At 56.1% G+C, this 25,785-nt stretch overlaps 1 protein-coding gene across 1 annotated transcript; it reads left to right on the forward strand.

The window, feature by feature from the left end:
• Positions 1-5,475: 5,475 nt before the first annotated feature.
• CRKL (CRK like proto-oncogene, adaptor protein) lies at positions 5,476-23,869 on the forward strand. Its single transcript, XM_020903441.2, has 3 exons — positions 5,476-6,241; positions 14,500-14,962; positions 23,369-23,869. The coding sequence occupies exons 1-3, from the start codon at positions 5,931-5,933 to the stop codon at positions 23,501-23,503; spliced, it is 909 nt and encodes a 302-aa protein (XP_020759100.1). The 5' UTR covers positions 5,476-5,930; the 3' UTR covers positions 23,504-23,869.
• Positions 23,870-25,785: the final 1,916 nt, after the last annotated feature.

Genomic DNA, 25,785 nt, shown 5'->3' on the forward strand with positions numbered 1-25,785 from the left:
TCACTGCAGTTAACAGACTTTGCTCTAAGAGTGGAGAGGATCTTGGGTGATCCCTGAGTTTGAACAGAAAGTCTTCCACCTTCGCTGCTGGCTCAGTGGTAAAGAATCCCCCTGCCAGCGCAGGAGGCCTGGACCAATCCCTGATATGAGAAGATCCCACAAGTCATGGAGCAGCTGAGCCCCCGCGCACCGCAAGTATTGATCCTGTGCTCTGAAGCCCATGGGCCCTAGAGCAACCACCACCAAGCCATTTTCTGGCTTCTCAACAAGAGAAGCCACCGCAATGAGAAGCCTGAGCCCTGCAGCTAGAGAAAAAGCCTGCACAGCGACGAAGACCCAGCACAGCCAAAAAATACATGACCTTAAAGTCTTCATTTTCAGAAGCAAGGATGCCCATGTGCGTGCTAAGTCACTTCGCTCGTGTCCAGCTCTTTGTGACCCCATGGGGAACTGCCTTTATGACATGTAGGAACCCGAAATGTGTACAGAGGGTCCTGAGGAGGAAGTGTTCGTGCTTTCCGACTAGCTTTTGAGGTTTTCATTCTGTGTGAGGAAAGGGGAACTCGGGATTGCAATTCTCTGCCCACCACTGACATTCAAGTGATGCTCCCTGAGGCCTCCCTGGCGGCCCAGGCATTACCACTCTGCCCTTGCCCTGCAGTGGGCCTGGGCTCAGTCCCTGGTCAGGGAACTAAGAGCCCTCAAGTCGTGTGGCTCAGCTGATAAAATCGAATGAAATGACAGGGCAAAACAGTGCTTGTGTGTGAAATGTACACTGCGCCAAAGTCATTTTCACAATAACTAATATTGTTTTGAATTAAAAGGAATGTTAAGCTGGTTTATACACTTCCTGTGCTGTTGAAGTTAGAACAAGAAGCAAGATCTCATTCCCACAGATTTGCTTCAGATGTATTTTCTGAGCTATAACTACAGTTCCAGCAGAATTTTTCAGACCTTGATGCCAAGCGCAATGGAAACTTCCATATTTCAAAATCTATTTAATTGGGCAATTCAGGAGTTCCCACCCAAACTTCAATTGAAGATGATTAATCTGCAATGTATTCATAACAACAAGCTAAAAGGCAAATGTCCAGAGAAGAATCTCGGAGAATTCTATACATGCCATCCCACAGTCTGGCTTCCCTGGTGCCTCCATGCGGTAAAGAATCTGCCTGCAGCGCAGGAGACCTGGGTTCATATTCCTTGGGTCAGGAAGATCCCCTGGAGAAGGGAATGGCTACTCACTCCAGTAGTTTTGCCTGGAGAATCCCATGGCCAGAGGAGCCTGACAGGCTGCAGTCCATGGGGTCGCAGAGAGTTGGAGAGGACTGAGCAACTAATTCTTTCACTTTCATCCCACAGTGAACATGCTCAATTAAAACCATGCAGCATCGGCAGCACCATCTGGGTGCAAGACATCTTCAAAGACGAACCAGAGCCTGATTACATTAACTCAGCACTGGCAGCTCGACATCTCAGCGTTAGGGGACACCGACACTGAAGCCCAAGGAAGTGAGACATGGTCCCAAATGGATTCCATTATTCTCCCTAGTATACTTGGATGATGAAACATCTACACTCAACTGCTATGATATTTTGAACTTCCTTTTAAAAAATTGCAGAAAGATTTTCTCATTAGGCAAGAGAATGTTCCAGATTGATAAAAACAGGGGGTGCAGATCCCCTGAAGTGTTAAGATGCCCCCATTTTCCATTTTCTACTGGTGCCAGGGAGGAGGAGCAGGAGGCTGGAGCAAGATTATATAATGTTTCTTGATTTTCCTCTTTGTCCTGCAAAGCCTTAGATATTTAGAATCTGGATCTTTAGAGGAAAATTTGGGGACGCCCGGTCTAAAGGGTTGCAAAGCAGTGACTGAGAAGGAATGAGAGAGGGAATCAGTGTGCCTCTAGGGCATTTCACGAAAGGCGCTCCAGAATGCTCTGAAATCAGGAGAAACAAGACAAGCTGCCTCTTGGCTCAAGTGACAAGAAAGTGGACTTTTAAAAAAATAATTACCTACGTGGCTGTGTCGAATCTAAGTTGCAGCTCACGGGATCTGCATTATGGTGTGCGAACACTTAGTTGCGGTCCACAGAATCTTAGTTCCCTGACCAGGGATCAATCCTGGGCCCCTGCGTTGGGGGCACAGAGTCTTAGCCACTGGACCACCAGGGAAGTCCGAGAAAACGGATATTCTATAGAAGAGGTGTCAGAGCAATTAACACTAGGTTAGGAAATGCCAGGGGGAACCATGACCAGGCTTCAAGGCACTGAAGTAGAGTGGGCCACTGTTTTCTAGAGGGGTCGGTAGAGCTTCCAGATACAGCAGCCAAGCCTCCTGCAGGGGTGTCCCCCTGGGAAAGAAGAGACTGGCACCTTGATATTTTAAATAGTGCATCATGGGAAATTATAATGGGGCTGTGGACATTATTTTATTAATATTGCAGTAGCAAACTAATAGGAGGGGGGAAAAGAAGATAACCAATAAGCTCCTCTTTTGTTTTAGGGGGAAAAATTTAGAAATATATGTGAAGCCTGGGGGAGTAGTGACGAGAACTGCAGGGTGAGAGGCAGAGGAGGGTCTCCAAGGTCAAGTCTAATCCAGGCAGTGGTCAAGCAGCGCTCGTGGAGACCACACCTGAGAACCACCGACTCGGTCAAGTCAGCACAATGAGCGCGCTTGCTGCGTCTCCCCCTACACAGTCAGGCCTCTTCTACCCTCAGCATCTTTGCCAGCAAAGAATCTAGGGCAGGAACAAGGGACAGACACTGTTCTTCCGGGTCCTCAGTAAGGCAGCAGTCTGGGAAGACTGTCTGGCCTTAACCATCACTTACAGTGTTGGACCAGACAGGGGAGAATCAAAAGTCAGTGGGGTGGGGTGGGGGGCTTTCTTGGTGACTCAGTGGGTAAAGAATCTGCCTATCAGTGGAGGAGACATGGGTTCCATCCCTGATCTGGTAAGATCCCACAAGCCATGGCGCAGCTGGGCCTGAGCGGCACAACCATTGAGCCCTGCCCTCTAGAGCCCTTCCCTGCAGTAGGGGCCGCCTCAACGAGAAGCCTGCGCGCCGCAACTAGAGAAAAGCCGGCGCAGCCATGAAGACTCCCTACAGAGAAGGAAAACAAATTATTAAAAAAATAAAATTCAGTGGTGGGGGGCTTCACTGGCGGTCCAGTGGTTAAGACTGTGGTTCCAACGCAGGAGGTGCAGGTTTGATTCTCGGTTGGGGAACTAAGACCCTGCAGGCCTCATGGCAAGGCCAAAAAGAGAGAGTTGGCGGTGGGTCCTCAGTACAGAGGCGGCCTCAAGGACAGGAACCCTGGCAAGCTGCTCGCAAAGCCTTGTCAATGCTTTGAGTCTAAACCGTAACTATCTTAGGAGAGTAAGTACAATGCTATCTGGAAACCTCGGGAAGAGCAAGCTAAAGCAGAATCACAAATCTTAGGTTGCGGCCCATTTTTAAAGCTTCTTGTTGCTTGTCCATTCATTTCCATTTCATTACCTTTTAGTATCTAGGCTGTTTTGGGGGGGGGGGGGGGAAATTTCAGCTTGTTTCAGCTGTGCTAAGGAAAAATAAGAAAGTACTTAATTATTTTTATTGTGAAAAAATCCAAACATATACAAAAGTAGAATAATTAATAGCTTCCCCACCACACACACACACACACACACACACACACACACACACACACACACACACACACAAACACTTCATGTCTCCAGCTTCAACAATTATCAACAAGGCCATTCTTGGGACTTCCCTGGCAGTCCAGCAGTTAAGACTCTACGCTTCCATGCCTGGTCAGGGAATTCAAATCCCACATGCGCCAGGCTGCAGCTGAAAAAAGAAAGACCACGCTTGTTTCACCATTATCCAATCCAGACAGTATTCTCCACTGGAGTATTCTCTTTTGAAAGAGAATAAATTCATCTTTAAGATGAATTTTTAAAGATGGGAGCATGGCACTTTTGCAGTAGAATAGTGATGGTATCTGAAATCCAAACTGGGGGACAGATCCACCCTATTCCAAGATTGGCATTCCTTTCCGGTGCTAGAATCTACCTCAGAGGGCCTCAGTTTTCCTATCAGCAAAGCAAGCAAAATGGACTAACTTATAGGCCATAATTGTGTAACACTGAAATGAGCCCTGGACTTCAAAAGACCTCCCTGAGTGCCTCTTGCAAAGTATACAACTTATGATAACTTCTCTGAGATATAATTTTGTATCTTTGAGATGCTCACTAAAAATTTTTTTGGTATTTAATTTTGTATCTATATGTAAACTTATTGTGATAATCAGTTCATGATGTAAGTAAGCAAGTCAAACTATTATGCTGTACACCTTAAACTTATACAGTCTGTATGTCAACTATCTCTCCATAAAACTGGAAGAAAATAAATATTAGAAAATGAAAAAAAATATGACAAGGAACTGGTAAGTCAGGTTAGAATTGGAACCCAAGTCTTCCTCTTCAAATTCTGAGCTATTCAAATTGTGCCTGAAAGTAACACGACACGAAAGTACTTGGAGGGAAGCTGAAAACCTGCTTTGCTGAGTCACAAAAGACACTAGACCGTGACAATTCTCCTTGAGTTTACCCCAGAAGGAACATCACCCGTCACTCTGCAACAGTGGGCCCCAACATTCTGGGCGCCAGGGACCCTTCCGTGGAAGACAGTTTTTCCTTGGGGCGGGGGGAGATGGTTTCGGGATGATTCAAGCGCATTCCATTTACGGTGCACTTTATTTCTGTTGTTATTACATCAGCTCCACCTCGGATCATCAGGCATTGGGTCCCAGAAGTTGGGGACCCCTGCCCTACCTACAATGCAGGACAGGCTCAACCCAGCAACGAGAGTCGGCTGACCAGGAGTCTAGACAAGGGCTCCGATGCTTTCCTGGACAGGCTCTCTCCTCTATCGGTTTGCGGGGCGGGGCGAGGGGCTTCCTCAACAGTCATTCATTCCACCCAGATCTGAGCATCAGCTTAGGGTGGGACGAAGAAGCGCCAGGCCCAGAGCTGAACAAGGCACGCCAAACTCCGCTCCCATTAAACGGACGGTCCAGTGCGGATGGGAGTGCGGCCAGGGGCCGGGGGTTCTGGGGTGTCGGAGGGGGTCCTGGGGGACCAAGGCGGCAGGGCTCCGAAGGGACCCGGGAGCTTCGCCAGACACCATCTGAGCACTCAGCGACGGTCGGCTCCGCCACGCCTTAACCTGGCCGGCCCGGCTGCGCTCAGCCGGGAGCCGCACCCCGGGGCCGGACCTGGCCTGCACGCCCCGCTTTGTTCCCAGAGCGGGTTCTAGAAGCGCCGCCTCCCCGCAGCGCCCCCCGGCGGGCGCAGGAGGGAGCGCGGGGGGCGCGCACGAGCGGCGCACGCCCGCTCTCGCGATTGGCCGCGCCGCGTGACGTCACGGAGAGGCCCCGGCGGCCGCCGGGAGCGGGCGCCCGCGCGTGCGCAGACGCAGGGCGCTGAGGGGCGGGGGGAGGTGGCCGGCCGCTTCTCCCGCGTCCGCCATTTTGTTGCTGTGGCTCTCGGGAGCGGGGTTGGGCACGGCGTCCCCGGCAGCGCGGCGCTCCCGGGGGGTCTGGGGCTTGGCGCGGCCGCGGGGCTCAGTGCGGAGCGGCGGGGACGCGGGACCGGTGCGCGCCGGGCCAGGACTGAACGGAGGCTTGGCGAGCGGCTGTCGCCGCGCTCGGTTGGGCCCGCGCCCGGAGCCGGCTCGGCCCGTGAGGCGGCCCCGGAGCAAGCCGGCGGCCCGGAGGATGCTGCGGGCCCGCGGCCGCGAGGAAGGCGCGGGCGCGGCCCTGTAGGCGCGCGGTGAGCCGGAGGCCCGGTCGGCCCGCAGCCGCCCCGGGCGGAGCGTCTACAGCGCAGGCGAGAGCACCCAGCCGCGGCCCGCCCGGCCTCAGCGCCCGGCCCGCCATGTCCTCCGCTAGGTTCGACTCCTCGGACCGCTCGGCCTGGTACATGGGGCCCGTGTCTCGCCAGGAGGCGCAGACCCGGCTCCAGGGCCAGCGCCACGGCGTGTTCCTCGTCCGCGACTCGTCCACCTGCCCCGGGGACTACGTGCTGTCCGTGTCCGAGAACTCGCGGGTGTCCCACTACATCATCAACTCGCTGCCCAACCGCCGCTTCAAGATCGGGGACCAGGAGTTCGACCACCTGCCGGCCCTGCTGGAGTTCTACAAGATCCACTACCTGGACACCACCACGCTCATCGAGCCGGCGCCCAGGTGCGCGGAGGCCGCGGGCGGGCGGCGGGCCGGGGAGCTTTGCGCGCGGTGTCGCGATCTTGGGTCGCGTGGATGAGGGCGGTGCGTCTGACCAAGCAGGTTGAAATGCGGGTGCCCAGTTAGAAAAGGGACGCTTTTTGCCTTTCGTCACGTCCTGGGTGTAAATTACTTACTGAAGCAGGTTTTGTTGGCGGTCTTGAAGCCGGTTTTGGACCATGGATTGAGAATCTGAAGCTAGCCCTCGGCTCCCCGTCCCGCGAGTTCCTCCCTCCCCCACCCCACCCTCCCCGAGTTTGCACACCTTTCGAGGTCTCTGAACTCCAGGGTTGGACCTCCTGGACTGCAGAGATGAAAATGCCTTCGCAGTTAGAAACAAAATACCTTTAACTGTGAAATATCAGAGCGATATATTGATACCCTGGTGCCAGGGTTGAAATAAGCCAGGCATCTATTTTATAATACATTAACTGAAAATACTGTAGAAGCGGTAGGCTTGAACAGGATTTTTTTTTTTTTAATAGTTTTACCCCAAGCTGGGCCCTTAATGAACTGGAAATCCATTTGGTTCAATTCCAAGGTGGAATGATCTAGAATGTTACTAAGGAAATTTTGAATGACACTCCAGTTAAGATTCTACCCTAGTTGAATTTTAGATGTACTTTTTGTATTGAGTTGAATGACTTAGTATCTATTTTAAAATAACCCAGAGTGACACTGAGCATTAGGCGTCCCTTTTTCATTTGCTTATTTGCCTTAATATTTTGCTCAAGGCTTCTTTTGTGTAAATTATGCAAAACTTGAGCTAAAGAGATGGCCTAGGATTTTAAAAATAAAAGTTTTTTTTTTTTTTTTAAGCATCTGCTTAAAAAGGACAGGGTGCTAATACAGATCTTTTTCAGGATGAGACGTTTCTGACTTTAGAGATTTGGTGACAAGATAGTAGTCTCAGCTCTGAATGTTAGAAGCTGTCATATTAAAGGAGTACATACTCTACTAGAGGTAGAGAAGAAATAAAGCCCTGACGGTGTAATGACTAGGAGATTAACTGCTGAACTAAATGGACTTTAAAAGCTGGGAGAAAGGGACTATAAATCAGATACTGTATAACAAAGACCTAGACACTGAGAATCTGATTGGCGAAGCCTCCAGGTCCCCGAAGAGCCTGGTAGCTAGAGTCAGCTTTCAGCACAATGTGATTCCAGGGTAAGAGGTTGGAGGGGCTCTCAGAACCCGCAGTAATGAGACTTTAAATGCGTTCATACAGTGACTCCTGGCTTGTGAAGGTGGCTTCAGTCTTCCCTTTCAGGCGCTCAGGAAGCCTAGCTGTGAGGGCGTTGTGCTGCCCTCACGGTGACAGGTGCCTCAGTGCAGCTGTGAGCGAATGGCTCGACCCCCTTCTGGGTGGAGAGAAAGGAGTTGTGGCCGTGGCTTCCCGGTGCCCTCTGACACGACCCCCAGCTTCCCCTTCGTGCCTCTTCCCAGATACCTGTCCTCACCCTCTCCGGCTGCTTCCCGGAGCCCGCCCGAAACACCCACTCACACCCGTGGACCTTTGCTCGGGCCCCACCCACCCCTGGCTGCACAGTGCCTTGCTGCCGTTCCGAGGCTTTTCCCTGACACCGCCCCCTCCTCGAGTTCAACTTTGCTTGTTTCTCCTCCCCTGTGCCCTCTGCCCCGGGCGTCCTGCTGCCGTTGAGTTTTTCCCTTTGCCTGGTGTCTCCGAGGGCTGTCACTGCGCCGGTTGAATTAGATCCTGGCGGGATTTACTTTGTTACACTGAATCTGGGTTGCCTCTCCCTGAGACAGAAATCCACGGATTTGGGTGATGTATTTATTACTCACCTAGTATAGAAGACAAGGCCGGGCCAGCCTTGGCCAAATGCAGAAATCAGGGCGATGTGCTTTCACGCCCCAGACAGGACCGATCAAGTGGTTAGGTTCTTTTAGGCCTCAGAACTGAGCTCCTGAAGCCAGAGCTTCTTGCACCTTGGCTAATAGTTCTTTTTTGGGGTCCATTTTGCTCAGTAAAAAGTGACAACTTTATGACTTCCTCATAATTTAAGGATTGATCTTTTTTTTTCTTGGGGGAATAACTTTTTTTTGGCCGTGCGGCATGTGGGAACCTAATTCCCTGACCAGGGATCAAACCCAAGCTCCTGGCGGTGGAAGCTTGGAGACTTGACCACTGGACCACAGGGAAGTCCCCCTTAACTTTATGTTTTTATTCAAACATCACGGGAGAGTTACATCTCGGTGATACATACTGGGAAAGGGGGGTGACATGCTTTCTCTATCATGGACCTTAGATGTTAGTAAGGAGACAGACTGGAAAGTAGAAAGGTAAATAAAATACAGCGTTCGTCAGTGTTGTGAAGAAAGTCCGTGTAGGCTGAGAGGGTCTGCTGGAAGGGGCTGACCTGAGGCAGTCGGGTCAGAGCAGGGTGAAACCGAAAGGGGGAGCCCAGGGTGAGAGAGCCGGCAGAGTCAGGGGTGTGGCTCTGCAGATGGTCAGAGGAAGGAAGCGGGGTGCCAGGGAAGGAGTTTGAAGGCAGGAAGTGCCCTGGGCCATTACTGCAATCCAGGACACGGTGATGACGATTGATGAGCTGTCCATCCGTCCATGTGTCCATCTGTTGTAGAGACGGGAGGTAGACTGACTGACTGACGGCTGTGGTTTGGAGACAGGTTGCTGATGGGAGGTGGGTAACCGGGAAGAGAAAGGAAGAGACAGAGATGACTTGGTATATTTGTAGCTGTGTGTCCTCTGGATTATCTTGTTAATTTTGTCTTTTGAGTTGTAGTGTTCATTTCTGTCTTGGATTTTACATTTAAAAACAAAAGATGTGTCAGTGGCTTTTGATTTTTCAATGACAGATTTTAAAGGATTCTTTTTCTACACATGGGGGCAGTTTTTATATTAAAAACTGTTTGATAAACAGAAACCTTGTCTTCACCTCCATCTTACTTGAGCATGAACATGTGTGAGATTCTGTTACATTTAGTGTCAGGCGAGCGCCACTGGCTTTTTGTCTGTTTTAACAGAGGCGGTTTCCAGTCTAACAACAGAAGTTCGGGTTTCTGAGTAGATGCAGTTTAGATACGAAATGCATTTTCCCACGGTTTAGGAAATTGAAAGTGTGTTTTGCATAGGTTACTTCACTTGTAAAATTTTCCAGTTCTAGCTTATGTAGCTATATGATGACTGGGAGAAAAATCATGAGAAGCAAAGATGAAAAAAACTGAGGCAAGTTGACCCATAGAGGAGCCCCCCTTTTTTTTAACTCAATGGATATTGCTTATAGCGCACTCTGGTAGTACAGATCTAACATTGCTTATAGCGCACTCTGGTAGTACAGATCTGACATTTTTACCCAGTAGACATTGCTCACAGCACGCTCTGGTAGTACAGATCTAACATTGCTCACAGCACACTCTGGTAGTACAGATCTGACATTGACTCAGCACTCCCTGTCAGGCTCTTCTGGAGCTTCCTGGGTGCTGGCTTTAAAGACCACATCCTCTGATACAGTCAGCAGCTGTGCGAGGGCCCGAAAGGATGCCCAGCCTCACCTGAGCGCCCGCCCAGAGGGGACGCTCTTGCCTGCCTGGCAGAGGCCACGCCTTCTCCCAAGGTTGCTACCTGGATGTTTAAGGTAGCATTGTAATTAGGAGTAGCAGGAGTAATTAGCATTTTGTAATTAGGAGTAGCAGGTAGGAGAGGAGCACTAACTGATTTCAATTCACATAGAATTTGGCACTATGGATAAACCTTTGAGTTTCTTCTTACCGGCAGTTTAAATCCCCTGAGTTCAGTTTAGATGGGAACAGAACCGTCGTCATGCCAGGATGGAATCTCACCCAGGCAAGAATTGTGTTCCCATGGCACCTAAAGTGCTGATAGCCACTTGACTTGTGACCTTTCTCTTGTTTGAGACTCAGAGAACTTTTTATCTAAGATTGATTCTTTTGATCTGAACAGGTGGACCAGATTATTTCTAAGGTTCACTCAGGCAAAAGCGTTTTCCTTCTGATAAGTAAAAGGGGGCATTGGTTTGTTAGTGAGAGTTCAGATTATCCTAGAGTCGGAGCCGAGGTCCTGACCGGCGAGGTGGGGCCGCTAGTCTGGGATGATGGCCGTGGTGAGGCAGAGGGGCCCGGCCGCAAGCTGGTGGCGCACGGGGTTTCCTTGTCTGCGGAGCAGACTTAGCTGGGACTGGGGGAGAGGCTTCCTGTGTCTGTGGCATTTTACTTTTAGCAGGAATTTCAGTGTGTTGAGGCCTACTCTTTCCCAGAGCCCAACACTGGACCCCAGTCTCGTCCTGGAAGTAAACCGTGGCCTTACTGACAAGCTCAGCTCCCTGAGAATGCTGTGGCTGGCCAGGGGCGTCAGGCTGGGCCTGGAGAGAAGGTGCTCTGTGGGCCGGCTCTGGAAGGGTGAGGGCTGGTGTGAGGTGGGCCGGCTGTGTGGTCCCTGCGAGTGAGGGCTGCAGGCCTGAAGGAAGGCTGCTCAGTTGTGACGGGCCTCCTGCGCTTGGTACCTGCGTTCAGCAGGGGGAGGGCTCCAGAGTCGTTAAGAAGGGACGTGTCAGGGCCAGCTTTCCCTTTTAGAGCGCGCTGCGGGGTGGGGAGAGGCTGGAGTGCGGCCTGAGCTAAGGGCTGTCACAGGAGAAGGGCCGTGAGGAGCTGGACTGAGGTCTCCTGCGTTGGGAATCCCAGGAGGAAGCCGCTGGGGCGCGGCCTCTAGGCAGTTTCCTGGGGGTGAGGCGAGAGGTGTGGCCTCAGGCTGGTTGGACGGCGCCTCAGGTGAGAGATGAGCGGCAGGGCTGGGGGAGGGATGTGGGTTCGCAGCAGGGAGCCAGGCAGGGCTCGGCTTCTGGCGGGTTGTTAGGGCTAAATAGATGGATTTGGGTCTGAGCCCAGGTGGAAGCGGCAGAACCGCAGAAGGGTTGCGGGTGCAGAGCACGCACCCGCGGCGCGGGAGGGGGTGTGGGGGGCGCCTGCCCGGAGCACTCCAACCGGACTGCTGCGTCGCCAGTCTTCCCGGGACGGGTTCTTGTACCACTGTTCTGTTTTCCACCTTTTTGTTGTGAAATCTTTCACAGAGCCACAGGAGTACGGGCCTGCGTGTGTTTAACCAGGAGAGTCTTCCATATCCATTACCCCAGGCCCTTTGAAAATCTCTCCTGCCAGTTGATTGTTTCGCTTTGTTAGACGGTGTTAAAGTTTCAGGTGCTTGATCTGTGGTTTAGGAGTGCAGCTTTTAACCGGAGGGGGCGGCCGGCGAGGTCATTGATGAGCTGTGCTCTGCGCCTGGGACCCTGTGTGTGCCACAGTCCTGGTCACGGGACAGGTTGCGAAAGATGGAGACGCAGAGACTGGTTCCGCTCCTCTGTTTCCTGATTCTCTGGGCAGCGCGTCTGTGCTGTCCGCTGTGTCTGAGCCCGCACCGCCCTGCTTCATCTCTGCGGGGGCTGGGTTGAAAACGGGAGTTATAGAGAGTGGGGTGGAGGGGCGAGTTGATGTCAGGGTGTGGCTGGGAGCTTGGTCTCCTGTCAGGCGTGGGGATGTCTCCACACACACTGAGCCAGGAGAGGCCACCGTGTCGCACTGGAGAAGGTGTGAGCGGTGCCGCCTCCGCGGGGAAGGGCCTGCCGGCCAGCTTTGTGGGCCCCAGAGCCGTCACTGCCCACCTGTGTGCTCGTCCCGCCCGCCTTACGGGACCGTCTGTGGCCATGGGCCTGCAGGCTGTGGTTTGCGGACCCCTGTGCCAGACTCTGATGGATTTTGTTTAGTGGAGTGGAGCTAAGAGCCTTCGTGCGCTTGTTTAAGGGTTCTGTGAAAAGATGCGGCAAGGCCACAGGTAGCTGGTGGGACTCGCGGGGCGCCGGCCCTTTGCAGCAGTGCAAGGAGGGCCTGGCTGGCTGGCGTAGCCAGCCGTTGTGGGGAGCCCGCAGGGATGCCTTTGGACCCTTGGCCTCCAGCCTTCTGGTGGAGGACCAGCACCTGTAAGCCCATCTTCCACGAAGCCTTTCTGCTCCAGAGGGGGCTGTGTCTGTGCGTGCGTGCCTGCCTGCTCAGTCGCGTCTCTGCGACCCCAGGGACTGCAGCCCGCCAGGCCCCTCTGCCCGTGGGGTCTCCCAGGCACGAGCACTGGAGTGGGGTGCCATTTCCTTCTCCGGGGAGCTTCCTGACCCAGGAATCAAATACACGTCTGATGCATCTCCTGCGATGCAGACAGGCTCTTTACACTGCGCCGCCTGGGGAGCTAGTGCTTGGCTCTTTGTGCAGCACCACTTGCCGGCCCCCGACCCTTAGCAGAACTTGGCCCCGTCAGCTTCTGCCGAGACACCTGGATGATGTGTGCACTCCTTTGCCTCCCAGTCTGCCAGGACGACATTTGCAGTCTTGGGAGCAGGAGATTGCTTTCGATCCGTTGTCCGTCCCCTGCGCGCTGAGGAAAGCCAGCGGGTCCCTGGGTAGATGGACGTCGTCAGTGTTGACCCCACTGAAGCTGCTCTGGCGTCCTCAGACCCTGTGCTGGAGGACTCCCTGCTTCTCACCTTGAACTGTGCAGACAGTAACAACCCTCCGCGGGTCTGCCGTGGAGCCGAGTGCTCTTGGCGAAGTCTCTGAGGTTTGACCAAAACTTTCACAGAACCCCTGTGGCCCTTGAGATAGGAGCAGGGGTGTACGTTGGGGGGTTGGGAGTGAGGAGCTAGCCGGGGGCTCAGGGCCGGTCAGGAGCTGCTGTGGGCATGTGTTCATTCCTGCCGGCCAGAGTGAGAGCTCTGGGGCCACCTGCCGGGCGCATCACCCCCCCCCACCGGACGCTGTGAGGGAGACCTCAGACCGCGCCGACAGCCTTGGGTGTCAGCCCTTTCTCACCGAGGCTGCGCCCCACCGCGATGTCCTGACCACTCTGCAGCTCATCGTTTGCATCAGAAAGATCTGTCTTTGGCCAAATGGCGCAGGCTGCGCCTCGGGGGGCCATGCGTCCTGAGGCCTGTGAGAGTGCTGGTGTGTTTAATCTGGGGCCAGGGCTCTACCAGGAACACAGTCCAGGGGGATGCCGTGCAGGAGTGTGTGATGGCGTCATAGATGGTGACAGACAGGACCCTCCAGAAACGCGGGGCTCGCTTGCAGTGGCTCCGGAGGGCAGGCGCCGTGGAGGGGCCACGCTGCAGGAAAACCGCCCCAGCAGCTGTGGGTGGAAGAAAGAAGGGGGGAAGCTGGCCACCCTTGGGCAGGGACTTGGGACTTTCTTTTCTCTTTCATTTTCCTTTTTCTTTTGATGACTGTTGTAACATGTTGACACTTTTTTTTTTAAAGAAATGTTTCTATAAATTAAAATGGTTTCGTGTGGGAGGACATGTTGTGATATTGTCCTCTGAAACAGCTTTTCAGGTCATTGCCTGGGGGACAAAGGGAAAGGCCGCGCTCTCCTGGAGGACTCACGGCCGCAGTCAGCGGGTCAGCAGCGCGTGTCCCATCCTAGCACTAGCCCCGCTCAGACACAGCTGTGCAAGCCATACCCCCCAAGAGGCGGAGACGCTCGGCCAAGTTACTCAAGTAGCTTCCGGGCTTCAGAAAAGTTAAGGGGGTGGGGGGAAATGCTCACGGCAAAATAGTTTTTCCCCAAACATCATGTATTTGCAACTTTCCAGACATGCCTTAGGTGGAGGGAGACCTCCGCAGTTCTCCTGAGGAAGGGGTGTTCCAGGAGGGGCGGAAGGAGGGGGCTGCTTTTCTGACCCACCCCAGGGGCTTCGCGCCTGGAAGCTCGGATGGTGATTCCCCTACGAGATGCAGTATGGTGGTGCGTTTTTCTTTTTTTCCTTTTTTGTAATGGAAGTACATACTCCGTTTTCCAGTTTTTGTATTTTGAGGGGCCGTCTTCTCTCTGGGTGCCTGGAGAAGCGTGCAGGATGCCAGCCCTAGGTGAGGACCAGGGGGAGGAGTGTGTGGTGGTCGTGACGGGCCTCAGGAGGGCGCAGCTGGACTTAGTGGGGATTTTAAAAAGGCCAGGCGTCTGTGTGTGTCAACGGGAGGGTCCTGTGAGACACGGCGGCGGGGCGGTGCCCCTGGCCTTAACGGTCGGCGTCGTCCGGAACTCCTGTTGCCTTACAGATGCCAGGAAGCCAGTCAGCACCGCGCCCCCTAGTGAGACCACGGGAGGGGAGTGAGCCGTCCCTCACTCACAGAGCTTGGCAGACCCTGGGTCCGCGTCTCCTCTCAGAGCGCTTTCTCTGCCCCTGCAGGTACCCCAGCCCGCCGGCGGGCTCTGCGTCCGCACCCGGCCTGCCTGCAGCGGAGGAGAGCCTGGAGTACGTGCGGACTCTGTACGACTTCCCCGGGAACGACGCCGAGGACCTGCCCTTCAGGAAGGGCGAGATCCTGGTGATCGTGGAGAAGCCGGAGGAGCAGTGGTGGAGCGCCCGCAACAAGGACGGCCGCGCGGGCATGATCCCCGTTCCCTACGTGGAGAAGCTTGCGCGCGCCTCGGCCCAGGGCCGGCCCGGGGGCAGGAATTCCAGCAGCTACGGCGTCCCCGAGCCCGCCCACGCCTACGCGCAGCCGCAGACCATGGCGCCCCCGCCGGCCGCTGGCGCCCCCGGGGCCACCGTCAGCCCCCTGCCGTCCACGCAGAACGGACCTGTCTTTGCGAAAGCAATTCAGAAACGCGTGCCCTGTGCTTACGACAAGACCGCCCTGGCCCTGGAGGTAAAGGCTGCCCGGCTGGGTCTTTGGGGCTTTGACACTTGGGTTTCCTGGGGTTTGGCCGTGGCTCCCCAGGATGTTAGCTCCCCAACCGGGGATTGAACCCAGGCCCTCACCAACGGCAGCGTGGAGTCCGGACCCCCGGGAAATTTCCTCAGTTTTTGTTTTTAGTTTAATCTTGTTTCTGTGAGGCCAGGACTACTCATTTAAGGTTAAACTGACGGGATGAGAACTGGGTGACTCTGAAGACCCATAGTGACTGTCTCACACGGTTCTGTGTCCTTTCCTATCCCCGTCTCCCCTGCGTCAGCTGCCTTGCTGTGTTCTGCCTCCAGAGCCTCAGATGTGGTCTCAAAACAGTTGGTTTTCTTTGCAGTAAGGAGGTGAAGGCAGTCAGTCGTGTTTGACTCTCTGTGACCCCGTGGACTGTAGCCTATCAGGCTCCTCTGTCCATGGGATTTTCCAGGCAAGAGTACCGGAGTGGGTTGCCATTTCCTTCTCCAGGCAGTAAGGGAAGGCAATGGTTAAGAAAGACCCATGCCCTAGAGATGAAGTCAACATACAGGTGGACACACAGCTCCACGTTTTTAACGTTGTGAGCAGTTGAGAAATAGGAATAAATGTGGACTCCTCTTCAGCTGGGCAAGGGAAGGAGGTTTCAGTGTCTCAGGCCTCACTTAATTGAGAGTTTGTTAATTACAGCAGCGTGAAAGAGAAGTTTAATGTTTTAATCGCCGAGTCAGTTCCTCTGACTCATTGTGGATTGCCTCCTAAGGGGACAAAGGCCCTTGCAAGGCGTGACGTATGATTGTGGCTGTCAGCACACAGAGAGGCGTGTGTGGGGGGACTGCAGAAGGCAGGCGTTGCTGAGGCATCGCTGCGCCCGGGGAACCACGCGTGAGCACGGACCCTGTGGCGGCCTGCGGGCAGAGGGCCTGGGAGGCGGGCCCGCAGAGCCGTGTCCTGGGCTTTGGGTTTGTGGCGGGCCTGCGGACAGAGGGCCTGGGAGGCAGTTTGCCGTCCCCTGGGCGGGGACCGGACCTGCGCCTGCAGTGAGGCGGGCCCGCAGAGCCCGGGTTTGTGCTGCAGCTCCTTGCTCCGTCTGTTGGTGACTCGTGAACCACACTGCAGTGTCAGTGTCGTCACAAGGCCACGTGCGTGTTGGAGACCCTGAGACGAAGCTCCTGCTGACGCCGTGTGACCAGCCCGAGGCCGCCGTGGGGCAGACGGCCTGCTGCTTCCTCGCAGCCTGCCCTCAGGGTCGGTGGGAGTGCTGGTTTTCCCGTGTTTTCTCATTGGTTATCCTCAGGTGTTGTGGACCAAGAGTAATACCCAGTGAACTTCACCTGGAAGCCTGGTTCGGAGTCCGAGGTGACTTCTCCATCTCACGATGGCCCGAAGGGAAGAGCCCCGCGCCCTCTGACGCCTCCCTGGGAGGGCCGGGCAGGAGGCAGGGAGGCCCCCAGTGTCCGGGCCGACCGACAGGCTGCTGGCTTCTCACCCACGCAGCTGCCCTCAGGACACGTCTGTGTCCTCAGTGATCCTCCCCCGTCCCGTTGTCGTCTATGAGGCTTCAGGCTCTGGGGGCACCCCCACACCCGCCAAGGGAGCAGGGGGCTAGGTTCAGGGTTGTGTCGTGCAGCGGGCCTTCGGCACACACGGGTGAGCGGGGGTCCGGGCTCCCAGTCAGAATGCCAGGCCTCTAAACGAAGTCAGGAACTGGGTTCTTAACTGAGTCAGGGCTTAAAGCCACACTCCCTTGAAGGACGCGTGCCTGTTGACCTCTGACTCAAAGGTGTGTGTTGTAGAAACCCCATCTCCTCTGTTCCTTGGAGCGTGCAGTGCGGTGGGAAATTGTAGAGAGGACCGCTCACAGCTGGGGGAGCGGACGCGTAGACGGACCCTGGGAGACCAGGGTGGGGAGAAGGCGCCCGGTGAAGCAAGCTCACTGAGACCAGCCGCGCTCTCAGCACTGCACCGCTCCTCCAGCCTCGGGCCCCAGAGACGGGCCCGCCCGCCCCGGGCTCCTGCTGCCGCCGCTTTCACGTACCCCCGAGGGCGTAGTGGGCCAGGGAGGGGGCCTTGGCCAGACCCCACCGCACAGTGCAGTCTGCTCTCTGTGTTCACACGGCGCTCTGGGTTGGGCCGTAAAGAAGTGTTTTGTGAGTTACCTTATTTTCTAAAGCTGGTGCCTGTCTTGAACCCTCTTGGGACACTTACAATTAGGTTACCAGGAAAAGTGTTAAAATTAAAACAAGAAAGGTGAGACAAGTAGGACAAAATGTGCCGTAGTGGAACCAGCGTTGCTCCCTCTGAGCTGCTGTCACAGAGAGTGCTGCAGGGGAACTTCACTGCCCGAGTTAGTTCACGTTTTTTCCTGAGACTTGACTTTTGAAAGAACTTTCCTGCCCGTAAGGCACTGTCTTAAGAGAGGCTGTGATCAGACACTTGGTGCTCTTGCCCCTTGGGATTCAGTCTGAAGAGGGACCTCCCATGCCTGGTGGAGCAGGGCTGAGGACTCCAGGGGAGCAGAGTTGGCCTTTCCGAAGATGCATCCTTGGCAGAGAGAGTGTTTGGAACAAGAGCCCCAGGGCCGTTACAAGCTCACCTGCAGCCCGAGTTGTGTCCTCTGACCCAGCGGCTGCTCCGGGTGTGGTCTCAGGCGCACTTCTTACACCCTCTAAACTGGAACGGTACACGGTTGCTGCTTACTCATCCAGCATGCGCCCAGGCTGTGAGGGTGCTTTTCAGTACAGGGTCCTGCCGCCAAGGAGCTTGCCCCTTGGAAGCCTGGAGGCGGGAGCCAGCTGCGGCTGAGTGAGCTGATGAGGCGGAGTAGCTGGGAGAGGTAGGGAGCAGCTGGGAATGGGGGGGGTGTGGTCTGGGAAGGCTTCCTGCAGGAGGTGACCCTTGAACTGGGTTTTGAAGGGTGAGTAGACGCTGACTGGGTGAAGCTGGATGAGACATTCCTGGCAGAGCAGGAGCTTGCGGGAACAGGAGAACACTCTTGCGTGGCTGCAGGTTGGAGGGAGTGCTGGGTGTTGGGCCAAAGGCAGATGCTGGGACGCAGCTGCTGCCGTATCACAGGGCCAGGCTGACGGGAAGGACATCTTGTCAAGCCTGCCGGCAGGCTGGTCACCTTTTTACTGATTGATTTTCAGTAATTGGGGGCAGATTCTTGAGTCTCCCTGTAAAGGTACGAGTCTCACACTTTGCATTCCAGCTTTCCTGACCTGAAACAAAAGGGAAGTGATGGGTTAGCCCTTCAGAGCCGTGCTTAGCTCGGGGCACGCTCTAGGTCCGGGGTCTGAACAGGCCTCAGGGAGTGGTGGCGGGAGGCATGGGGTCTGTGGTCCGCGGGGGCCGCCAGCGGAGCGGGGCCAGGGCGCTGATGGGCCCCAGAAGGGCTTGGCGCGTGCCCGCCTGCCTGGGCTGCGGCCCCGGCAGCGGCCCTCAGCCTCTCCGCGGACCCCTCCGGCCCCCGTCCGCCAGCCGGCCTCACCGCGGCCACAGGGGCTGGCCTTCGAGGAGCCCGGGACAGCCTCGGGGCACGGTGCTGCCTGCGTGGACAGTCTGGAGGCGCCCACCTGGGTGAGCGGCTCGCCCTGTTCCTGCCTCGCCCGGGGCTCGGACCTCAGTGCATCCCCTCCAGCCATCCCTCTTGAGGGTTCTGCTCTGGTTGGTTCGGTCTTACCCCCCAACACACACACACCCCCATCTGCTTCTGGCCTCAAGTCCTGGTGACGTGCGGCTTCGTGCCAGCTTCAGGTTTCCCAGACATGTGACCCACAGCCTCCTCTGCGCCCCTCCTGATCAGGCCCGTCTCTAGGAAAGGACAGTGAGCTTGGGCTGGTTCACCTTGGCCCTGACTGAGCCCATGCAGCCTTCCAGACCCATTTCCCCCTAAATCCTTGTAAACCACCTGTGTGCTAATTGCGTCCAGAATTTTGTCCAGATGTGGTCTCAAGCTCACTGTGTATGTTTTATAGAATTTGCTATCATCCCTGTTGGAGCAAAAACCAAGAGGCTTGACCCTTGGTCAGGATGCCAGTGTCCCACGATGTCGTCCTCTGTGGCAGATGTCCAGCATGGGCCTGTCCTGCCTGCCAGCGGGTTCTATCAGCTCGTGGCCACCTGTCCTCGTCAGCAAGAGGACAGCCTTCATCGGGCGCGTTTTCTCTGTGAGCTCACCGGCACGCCCAGGTTGCCTGCTCCTGCTCCCCTTGGGCCATGTGCGGTTGCCACGTTGGCATCTCTTGGGTTGTCTGCCCGCCATTTGAAGACCCCTCGACATTGGATTGCATCTGGTCTCAGAATCTTTTGAGTTGACCTGTTTCCCAGGCCCATGGGGCCACTTCCTTCGCCAATGGCCTAGGATTCCCAGGTTTCTGCTTCCTCTGGTTGCTTTTGCTTGGTTGGTTAGAAATGTGCTCACGTCAGCAGTTTCTTCGTGGCTGCCTCTGTCACCGGGCGGAAGCTGTCCGCAGGGCGGGTCTGGGTTTCCCCCGTGCAGACTGAGCTCCGGGGCTGCTGCCATGGCTCCCTCTGCCGCTCCTGTGTGCCCAGTGATGGGGTCTGCGGCGGGAGGCCCATCAGGGGCGTCTCAGCAGCGCCCCCCCCAGCCTGGCAGGGGGCCCCTGGGCGCCCGCACCTTCTCACGGCGCGTCAGGGCTGCCGGGCGCCACCTGCAGCCTCTGTCCCTGACGCCGAGTCACGGTCCTTCGCAACGTCCAGCTTTAGGAATTCCGTCCCTGAGGTAGCAGTCCTTTTCTGGCGTATTATTTTCTTACTGGGCTGTAAATTGGGGAAGATTGTTCTTTCTTAAAATATAACCTGGGTGAGAGGACCGTGAAGTTGGGGCCCTGCTGCAGTTCAGACAGGCTGGTTGCCATGCCGACCTCAGTCTTCCGTATGCAGTCCTAGCTGTTGTGCGGGGAGACGTGCCAGCCAGGGGCTGCACAGGCCACAGAGGCTGCCGCTTGTTGCTGCCCCGTTTCACGCGCTTCGCGCTCGAGGCAGGCCGTCTCATGGTAGGTATGGGGCAGAGCCAGGACTCAGCCCACGGTGTTTCTCTCGGCAGCTTTGTTGAGGTCATACAATTTACTCACTTCAAGCATACAGCCCAGTGGTCTTTGGCATGTTACCTTACTCATCTTTTTACTGAGTTGGGAAGATCCCCTGGAGAAGGAAATGGCAACCCACTCCCATATTCTTGCCTAGAAAATCCCACGGACAGAGGAGTCTGGTGGGCTCCCATCCATGGGGGTCGCAGGAGTCGGACACGACTGATCACACACACACTGTATGTAGCAAGTTGCCGCTTTTAAGTGTACAATTCAGCAGCGTTACCTGCGTGCACTGTTACTCGGCCTTCACCACTGTCTGTTCCCGAAATCTTTTCATCACCCTAGACAAAAACTCTGTGACCGTTAGGCAGTAACTGCCCCCCCCCCCCCGTGTCCTTTGCCCTGGCAACCTCTGGTCCACCTTCTGGTCCACCTTCTGTTGTGTGAATTTGCCAGTTCTGGATGCCTCGTGTAAGTGGGACATCTGTCTTTGCATCTGGCTCATTTCACAGAGGTTTGTGTTGTAGTTGAGTATCTTCATTCTGTGTGTGGCCCAACAAAATTCACTGTGCAGATGGCAGACACTTGCTTTGCCCGTTCACTGGGTCATGGTCCTGAGCCTCAGTCCTGCCTTCTGCTTGTTGAGGACAGCCTGAGGAACGTTTCCACGCAGCTTTCTTTGTGTGAATACCTGTTTCCGGTTTTCCAGTGAAAGTCGCTCAGTCGTGTCCGACTCTTTGTGACACCGTGGACCGTAGCCCTCCAGGCTCCTCTGTCTGTGGGATTTTCCAGGCAAGAGCACTGGGTTGAGTTGCTATTCCCTCTTCCAGGGGATCTTCCCAACCCATGGATCCAACCTGGGTCTCCGGCATTGCAGGTGGGTTCTTTACCACCTGAGCCCCCAGGGAAGGCCAGGCAGTTCTCTAGGGTGCATGCCTAACAGGAATTGCTGGGTTGCTCTGTTTACCTTTTGAGGTCAGCCAGACTGTTTTCCACAGCGGCCGTACCATCCTACAGTCCCACAGGCAGTTGGCCAGGGTTACAATCCATAGCCACATCAGCACCTGTTGTTTTCCTTCTTTTTAGAGTTAACCACAGCTGCCCTGAGGGCTGTGAGGTGGCGGCTCGAGACTGAAACTTCTCTGATTGTCAGTCACATGGAGGGTCTTTTCCTGTGCCTCTTGGCCACTTCTGTATCTTCTCTGGGAAAATGAAGGTCAAGACCTTTGCTCATTTTTAAATTGGCTTGTTTGCTTTTTGTTGTTGGGTTTTAGGAGTTCTTCATACATTCTGAGTATTAAACTGTTATCAGAGGTGTGATTTTCCCCATGTTGTCTCTGCACTCTCTGGCCTACTTCACTGCACGCTGCTGACTTCGATGAAGTCCGTCTCACGTATATTGTCTTTTCAGTGCTCATGCTTCTGATGTCATACCTAGGAATCCATTGCCAGGTTCAGGGTTGTTTACCCCTATGTTTCTTTCCAAGAGTTTTATGGTTTTACCTTTTGCATTTAGGTCACTTATCCACCTTGAGTTAGTTTTGGATATGGATTGACGCAGGCAGCCAAATCCTTTCTTTCGCAGGCTGAAGATCAGTTGTGCCAGGACCATTTGTTGAAGACTTTGTTCTTCCCCCATTGAGGGGAGTTGGCACTTTTTCAAAAATCAATTGGGGGGGCTTCCTGGGCAGACCAGTGGTTAGGACTGCATGCTTCCGTTGCAGGGGCTTGAGTTCCGTCCCTGTGTAGGAAACTTAAAAAAAAAATGAGTCGACCAGAGATGTATGAGTTTGTTACGAGCTCTCATATCTGTTGTACTAGTCCATCCGTGTGTCTGTCTGTGTGCCAAGACCACGCTTCCGGTTTCCATGGCTTAGTGGGTTTTCATTTGGGGGCCTGAGGCCTCCAGCTCTGGCCTCCTCTTTGAGATTGTTGTGGCTGTTGAGCAGGCCTTGCAGCTGGTCCAGCGTGCATTAGGCCCACTGGGCCATGGTGTGTGAGCGCTCCCGCAGGCCAGGGCGCAGCATGGGCACTTTCTCCCTCCGGGGCAGGCCTGACCAGGCGCCCTGCTCTGCCCTGCTGCTTTCTCACTGCTCCTCTCCTAACATAGTGTGCCTGAGCCTTCTGAGCCTTCATGGGCTCACTTGGGGACGGGATCACCACGCGGAGTACCGGGCGACCGGGTGGGTCAGACGCAGGCATTGCCTGCTTCCTGCCACACGCCCCCCCCCCCCCCCCCACGAGGGGAGTGACCTTTGGGTGCATCCTCCTGGGGCGGTGTGCAGTTAGGGTCTGTCTCTGTGCAGCACGCTTTTCCTTGTCCTTGTGTTTGTTTAAACATGATTGCTGCATTTTCAGCCCTGGATGTTCAGTAACGCAGGTGACTGTGGGTCCACTTCAGAAAACACACTGCCTTTCTCAGAGCCCAGTACCTGCCCGCCTGGGGCCCTGTGCTCGGGGGCCGTGGAGGAGGGGCTCCTCACGCCACCCTGGCAGCTCTGCGCCCTTGGTCACTTCAGGCCACCAGCGAGCTGGCTCTCCCAGCAGCTTGAGCAGAAGGTGCCTTTTCCCAAATGAAATAACACAAGGTTGTTTCGTAAAAAGCTGGGAACTGCCATAATGAAGAAGGCAGTTGAGGGGGGGTACCTGTTACAGGGGGCAGAAAACATTGGAAACACCATGAACAATAGATGCAGTCTTGTGCTCACCCCACAACCGACTCGTTTCTGAATGTCCCTGGGGCGAGTGGTGAGCCGTGCGTTTCGCCCTTGGCCCTGCTCTTCCGGGGGCCTTCCATCAAACCCAGGGCAGATGGAGCTTCATTCTGAGGGACCCGGTGAGCAGCCAGCCAAACAGGAGTGCCCACGCCTACCTCTGAGGACAGTTTCATAAACAGCATCCACGAGGCTGAGGCCCCGCCTGACCCCCGCGCTGCCTCGGAGCCTGTGGGTCTGCGGATGATGGGGGGCCCCACCAGCAGAGCTGCTGACCCCCTGACGGCAGAGCACCTCCTGGCCTCTGGCCCAGGGGGCTCCTGCTGGGGGCGGTCCTGGTGGTGGCTGTGCCTTCACCTGAAACAGGCTGCCACACTGCTTCAGTTTTTCTCGTATGCTTCCTGTGTGGGCTGAGCTGTTCAGAGAGCCCAGTGGTGGCTGTCCCCTGGCGGCGATGGCCAGTCTGGGCAGGAGCTGCGTCAGAGCCCGTCCTGGGGGCCACACACGCTCCCAGGCCCCCGGTGGCGCCCAGGAGATGAGTCCTGAGAACAGAGCAGGTCCCTTCAGTGGTGCCGCCTGTGGCTGTGACTTTCGGAGGAAACGCTGACTCTGTCCCCTTCTCCCGGCAGGTGGGCGACATCGTGAAGGTCACGAGGATGAACATCAACGGCCAGTGGGAGGGCGAGGTGAATGGGCGCAAGGGGCTTTTCCCCTTCACGCATGTCAAGATCATCGACCCCCAGAACCCGGACGAGAGCGAGTGACCGCCCCACCCCGCGCCTGCTGCTCGTCCCGCCCGTCTGTCTCCTCCCGCTGGGGTAGCCCCCTCTGGGCAGGCCCGCGCCCGGCTTTGTAGCGGCGGCCCCGCCTGGGCGTGCTCGGGGCCGCCTGCATTGTATCATAGTCGTGTTGTCACGGAGTAGCTGATTGTAGAGTCGTTGGATCACAAACTGGAAACACTGGTGGAGGGAAGGCGCCCCTGCGTGGACACGCAGAGCGCGGGGCCCGTGCCCGGGGACAGCAGGGTGCGGGCCCTTCCGGAGGGGGCGTTGCCCCAGACTCTCCACTCTGGCTTCTGGTTTTTCTTTCTTTCTCCCCTCTGGTTTGGTTTGGTTTTGGAAGGCTTCGTTTGTTCTGAAGAGGTGTTTAAGTAGCAGGTTGGGTTCTGTGATGAGATCAGGGATGAGCTGCTGTCACCGCGGGAGCGCAGGGGACGGAGCCCCAAGGCCAGCTCGTCCTGTCTGGAGTCGACCGAGCAGCCCCCCAGCAGCCCTGCATTTCCCCGCTGTGTGCACAGCCTCCTGGGCGACGTCGTAGAGGTGTCAGAGCTGGGGCTCACCCTGTCTGCCAGCAGTGGAGGAGCGGCCTTTCCGTGACGGCGTCCCCGGAAAGTGTGGCCCCGGTTTTCTCAGCAGTTGTTGAATTCACTCCCGAGTCTCCTGCCCGCTCACCGAGCCCAGCTCTGCCTGGCCTCACGCTCGCCCGGCCGCCCCCCACACGACTGCGTGCGGGCCCCGGGTCCGGGAGGTGAGCCAGCGCCGCCCGGCGGTCAGGTGTCCCCGTCGGGTACCTGAGGTCTGTTCGCACGCTCTCCCGCAGCACACGGCCGGCTGGCCGGCGCCCCTGCGCCTGCCCTGTGGACCCTGGTGAAGACAGGCGCTGCTGGAACGCGCCCTGCAGCCCTGGGTGGGGTCGTAGCCTGAGAAGTCTTGCGGCCCCCACCCCCTTCGTCTGCTGTGGCCAGGTGCGACCCCCGGGGTCAGGGGTCGTGAGGGTGGGCGCAGCGTCGCCAGCGTCGGGCTCTCTGCGCTCATCTGCGGTCGGGGGTGGCCGTCGCCTCGGGGGTCTCGCGTGCTCACATGGCCCTGTCCCTCTGTGGCTTCCTGAGAGGCTGTGTTGGGCTACCTGCCGCCGCCGCCTCCTGTTGGGAGCCCAGGCGTTTCCTCGCCAGTGGCGTGGCCGTGCCAGGACCCCTGCCATCTGCCTGGGGCTGGCGTGCGCTGCGTCCTCACCCTGGTTCTCGTCTCTGCGGCTGCCCCGAGATTCAGAGCCCAGGCCGGACTGAGCCTTGAGCGCCGCACTCTGGACGTGTGCCAGAGCAGGGCCTCTGTGACTCTGAACCTTGTTAGATTTTTAATCAGGGAAATGTTTTTTCACACTAAGTATACGGGAAGTGGCCGCCTGCCTCACCTGGGCCTGGGCCCCGGGGGTCCGGGAAGACTGCACCAGGAGGAGAGGAGTCCTCAGAGGCGCCGGCCCCCCAGGGCCACGCTGCATCGCGGCTCGGCCCGCTCTGTGTCCCTTGGGAGGTGTGGATGTTCCAGCCGCTCACGGGGGGGAGAGCAGAGCGTGTGCTGGAGGCACTGGCGGTGTGACCCTGAACTCGCCTGGGGACGGGGTCTCCCTGTGACTCTTGCCTGCTCTGCCCGGAGACAGCCACGGACGGGGCCCTGCGGCCGGGCCTGGCGGGGCAGCAGCTGCCCCAAGCGCCTGACCCGCGGACTTGCTCCTCCAGCCGTTTACACGCCGGCAGCCGAGACTGAAGCCACGTGCTTGGGCTGTGTGCTCAGAGGGCGTGAACATCTCACTTGGAAAAGGGATGCTGTCGTGCCAGGGGTTTATAATTTAATCCTTTAATATTGTGTTCATTAACCTCTTAAAATGAGTGAGTCCTGAGTGCTCTCACACGGAGCCGGAGACACCCCCAAGCTCCCCCCGGCCACCAGTGCTGGGGCGGAGGCCCGCGGCCTAGGGGCATCCTCAGAGCCAGGCTGGGTCTCTGCAGGAGGAACGGTGGCCTCGCTTCTCGCCAGCCTTCACTGTGTGTTTTAAAGAGACAGCCACACAACACAGACTCTTTGACCTGTAACTTAAAGACCAGAAACTTCAGGCAATAATATTTTCTGTGTAAGCTTTTAAAATTATTTTTGGGGATCATAGCTTGTTTTATTTTGTGCTATAAAATTAACAGTATTAAATGACTTATATTCTTAGAATACATGGAGTGTCTTTTCTTGACAGATCAGTGCCTTGTTCTTGTGTTGCA

Source organism: Odocoileus virginianus, chromosome 12 (assembly GCF_023699985.2).
Source record: "Odocoileus virginianus isolate 20LAN1187 ecotype Illinois chromosome 12, Ovbor_1.2, whole genome shotgun sequence".
NCBI classification, from domain to species: Eukaryota; Metazoa; Chordata; class Mammalia; order Artiodactyla; family Cervidae; genus Odocoileus; species Odocoileus virginianus.

What these genes read in the sequence shown, in the direction of transcription:
- CRKL (XM_020903441.2), top strand. Translation starts at nt 5,931, where the DNA reads ATGTCCTCCGCTAGGTTCGACTCCTCGGACCGCTCGGCCTGGTACATG. An exon ending in CTCATCGAGCCGGCGCCCAG is followed by an intron (nt 6,242 to 14,499) that starts GTGCGCGGAGGC and finishes CTGCCCCTGCAG; the next exon opens with GTACCCCAGCCCGCCGGCGG. An exon ending in AGACCGCCCTGGCCCTGGAG is followed by an intron (nt 14,963 to 23,368) that starts GTAAAGGCTGCC and finishes TTCTCCCGGCAG; the next exon opens with GTGGGCGACATCGTGAAGGT.